The sequence below is a fragment of the Cephus cinctus genome, unplaced genomic scaffold, assembly GCF_000341935.2.
Source record: "Cephus cinctus unplaced genomic scaffold, Ccin1 Ccin1_scaffold1957, whole genome shotgun sequence".
Lineage (NCBI taxonomy): Eukaryota > Metazoa > Arthropoda > Insecta > Hymenoptera > Cephidae > Cephus > Cephus cinctus.
This window is the reverse complement of record NW_014334073.1, coordinates 4,561-8,951: the sequence shown is the minus strand read 5'-3', so window position 1 is coordinate 8,951 and position 4,391 is coordinate 4,561. Positions and strand designations below refer to the sequence as shown.

General features: G+C 42.7%; 1 protein-coding gene across 4 annotated transcripts in view; it reads left to right on the top strand.

Moving 5' to 3' along the window:
• The window catches only part of LOC107273996, a 2,563-nt gene extending 710 nt beyond the window's left edge, over positions 1-1,853 (top strand). Inside the window, exons 2-6 of one of the 4 annotated variants that reach the window (XR_003061695.1) lie at positions 88-265; positions 383-829; positions 966-1,034; positions 1,100-1,365; positions 1,432-1,853. Coding sequence is in view for 1 of the 4 variants with exons in the window: in XM_025091292.1 (XP_024947060.1) it covers positions 88-165 (78 nt within the window). In the remaining 3 variants the exon portion in view is untranslated. The other 3 variants (XR_003061697.1, XR_003061696.1, XM_025091292.1) reach the window with 3 other exon arrangements.
• Positions 1,854-4,391: the final 2,538 nt, after the last annotated feature.

The following is a 4,391-nucleotide window of genomic DNA, read 5'->3' as shown; positions in this document are numbered from 1 at the left end:
GTTTTTTAAGGATTCAAAAAAAAAAAAAAAATCCCCCCCCCCCCCAAAAAAAAAAAAGAACAATATTTTTCCTATTTTTATTATCAGCCGATCAAGAAATATCCAAAAAATTGTCAGGAGACAGAAAAGACTTGTCTGCGCTTACGCAACTTGAGCGAAAGTTAAATCCAAAAAAGAATGTCCGAGATACGACGAGGATGTACGCCGGAAAATAATTGCAAAAAAATTGCATACCTAAGAGCATTAGAACTAGCACGAGCAAAAGGTTAGTCAGTTAAAGAAGAAGAAAAAAATTTTAACTCGACCGAGTCTCTTGATAACGATGGTAAAAAGAAAAAAGAAGGAAAACCCACAAAATAAAGATAATTCTTTTCCTAATTAGGGAAACAAAACGGCCATGATCCCCTGGACTTGGATAGCGTGAAGATAATCTCAGCGACGAGAGCGTTACCTGAAAAATCCTTATTCAGGGAGAATCCACCAAATTCCGACGAGCAGGAGTCGGGCTCGAACGAAAAATTGAAAACGAATCCCAGTAAGGAAGCCAAACCGAAGCAGGATCAAATCACTCAAGACACAGCGGAGTCATCCTGAAGCCCAGAAGAAACGAGAATATCCTGAAAATCCCAAGGGTCCCAAGTTCAACTTAAAGCCAAACCATCCCCGTCATCCCAGGAGAGTGAAAGGACCATACCAAATCGAATTATCCTTGTTAATTCGATCGTGCCCAGGGTAGACAAAAAGTTCCTGCGTTCCTCATCCAGCAGCCCCAGTAGCCGTCCCTTAGCGTTTGGTAACCTCGCGGTGGAGATGACTCGGGAGGGACAAGGTAAACAAAGACAAAAGTCCCTAGAATCATCAATATTTATTGGCCACTCATATACGTGGGTAAAAGCAATAGCAGTCTGGCCAAACATGCAATCAAGGATGATCAGTCATTGTTTATATATAATCCATCCAAATAGAGCTGTACGGCGAGGAGTGGAAGTCAGATACAAATGACGATGAAGGGGCCGAAGCGTTCGAGAATGATAGTGAGACTTTGTTATCAGGATTTATCGACGGGATATAAACGATAGTAATTTCTTATCCTATCCAGAATATTCGAGGGCCGTATTTACTTTCTGGACCCTGGTCATAGTAGTGGGACTTTACGTTAGTTGTGTGTACGCACTGAGCAGTCCACCGCGTAACACTTCTTCGTAGCTTTTCTTTAAAAGAAATGATACAAGAGAAAAAGTAACTTACTCGAGGGAATGAATTAGCCAGGATCATTCGTCGAAGTCAAGTGGATAATGAAAGAATCCTAACCTTACACCAGGACATCTCCCAATGGTTGATGCAGTAAAAAGTCGTAGAATCCTGGTGAGAAATTATCTCGTTTCTTTAAAACGTCTTCAGAGTAATGACGTCTCTTTTTTTCTGTTACAGCTTCAGTTTATTTCTTCCATATTGATTATCGTACTGATCGTTGGTAAAGAGCTTACGTATCTTCGGGCGCTGCGAGCGCTGCGTCAACGAGTGGAACTATTATGGAAAGTGGAGGCAAACTGTCTTCGTAATTTAAAAACCAGTAAATGGAATTTCAGTGGCTGCAAGGGCATCTGGTCAGTGGGGTGTAGAAAACTTTTTTTTTTAAATTGAACTTGCGCAAGATAACCAGCCATACAGCAAGTGCTGATACGTCGAATAATGGACGCCGGAGGCGCGGGAAGTTTGAAAGAGGAAAATCATGTACGTCTTTCGTTGATTCTTGGCATGGGAAGGAAAAAGAGAAATTTAATAAAGAAAAGTGATAATAATTAAATAAAGATATTACAAAGAATTCCTGCATATCTGGTGCGACTGCTACGGGGAGAATAAATTAAATTATTCTTGCGACACTGTCTAAATGTGTTTTCCGTACTAAAATCTAATTATTATCTCGTCGGAAGTTAGGGAAGCGGCGAAAGCAGCAACAGCAGCTGAGCGACACTCGCGGTGATTCGACGTTGGGATTTAATTAAAATTCGTTTTGCTGGTTTTCCGTAGCGTCGTGACGTTTCAGCGGCGAAAAGAGTGCGACAGGAGTGTCGCCAGCTTCAGCCAAGAGAGGCTGACAAGAGTCAGAATCAGAGCATAAGGTAACAAGGGTGGGAAGGGAGGGGGTGTACAGTGGGTGAAAGGTGGAGAAAAAAGGAAGGCTGAACATTAAATTAGGAAACTCGGCTCCAGCGCACTGCACTCGGAACTGTCATAGGCAGAAGTAGGCCGAGGCCTGTGAGGACTGCAAGGCTCTGAGTACCGGCGCACGAATAGTTAGAGGACTTTTCACTATTGTACATATAAAACGGAGCAAATCTAGAAACACTGCACAGAGGATAACAAGGATAAAGGGAGAATATGAAAAGAAGAGATAAAAGTTTAACAAGGAATTTGAATAGGAAACGTCCCACCCGAGGAAACGTCGACTGGCGCCACTATCGTAAAGTCAACAGTTAGTTCACGGATGTGGCGCTGTAGTCGCGGCTGTTTTATCCAACCATCATTTAAAGACCCAAATCAGTGGGTATCGAAATGCTGGAAATCGGAAGCTGGTTTATCTAATACGTTTACAAGATGGTGGATCCCTCGTACATGGCGCTGGTGAAATATTAATACGAGAAAAGAAGTTTATATATCGGAAAGGGTACATGAGTTTACAGGTTACCGCTAGAGTGAACTCGAAATATAGAAACAATTCCTAATTAAAAGTATCCTCTAGCATTTCGAACTTGACTGTATGTTCCAGGGATGTGGTTCTCGACGGACTGCCATTAGATTCCCTCAGTAAGTAACATATTACGTTTCGAGATTACCACTCGGATGTCTCGCGAATCGCGTTAAATTTCAATCTCTGTCCTGGAACTCCCGCACTCCAGGGTTATCGAGTTAGCTGCGATTCTCAGATATTCCTCTTTTACACGTAAATCCATATCTCGCTGGGAAAACCGCGAATAGGAAAAAAAGTTCACATAGAAATATGAAAATATCGAATAAGGAATTTTAACCTCGCACGGAGCAAGAATAAATATGTCAGAAAGGAATAAGGCACTTTCCATTGGTCTCTTTGTTCTCTTTCTTTCGAACGCTTCCGTTTCCTCCATCCATTTTATTTATTTTTAAACACGACCTCATGGACCGTCGTCACTGCAAAAATATGCTTCTCCAATATTGGTCTCTATAATCGAGCCGTGACGTCAATTTCTATTTGAAGGGACTTATTTACATTACGATTCGTAAGAAGATGGCCCCTAAAAGTGGAATTTATGTCGTGACCCGAAACTCAAAATTCCAAACGAACTGCTGTATCGATCAGCCTGATATGAAATATATCTCGAAGAGTCAGTATCATCCTTGGCAAACCTATTTCCCTTATACTTAACATGCTTCACCCTTCGGTTCATCCCTTTACGCTGTCACTTCCGGCTTGCCGAGAACTCACGTATGTACACTCTCTATACGACTTTACTTAATGACATTACTGTACGTTGACGAATACCAAACTCAAATCACCGATGGCTACCACCATAAAGAAGTTTGCACGATGCTTTATGGCCGTCACGTTAAATGACAATCATAAATGTTGAGTGAAAAATTCAACGCGAAAACATTCAGCAGGGATATACGAGGCAGTGTTCTAGCGGACGGTCATTTTCGTTGGAAACTTGCCTTTATAAACGCACCGGACGATAAAAGACAGTGAGCAAAACAAAATCGACAAATAAACTGTGCTCTTTGTTATAGCTCTCGTACTTCATTATTAGCATATACATCATGGCGCTTTGTGGTACCAGTAATGCAAATGAAGATTAGCCCAGCCTCAAGGCGCCTTTACAAACGTTCGACAATACGTATATACGTATAAGGTACCTTATAGGTTGCAACGTAATTCTTTTAACTTATGACCCGACACCGATAGCAAAACATACGAGAATGAACTATCTTCGAGAACCAACCTACGTTACCTTCGGCCGTCCACCCGTCGTTCGTGCATCCGCAAGCCAGGCGGGCGCCAGCCAATTCTTTTTTCACCGGGAACTGACGAGCCGGTATAAACTGGGAGTTGGGGTGGAACAGGCCCAACTCCACCAAGAACGAGAGCTCTGACGGAACCTATCGGACGAGGCGATAGCTTAACGGATCCTGTCGATTTTTGGGGTCGCGTAAAGTCAGCAAACGCAACTGGATACGCGAACGGGAGCGGACGGTTACGGAAATGCACGGCCGCTCAGGCTGCTAGGTTTGAGGTAGAGAGGGTCGGAGTAAGAGTCCGGCAAATAGTGCGAGAGACAGAGAGCGACGAACCGAGAACGTATCAGAACGAATCTTAACTATCTATCGAGATCCCTTCACCAATTAATAAATTGGGA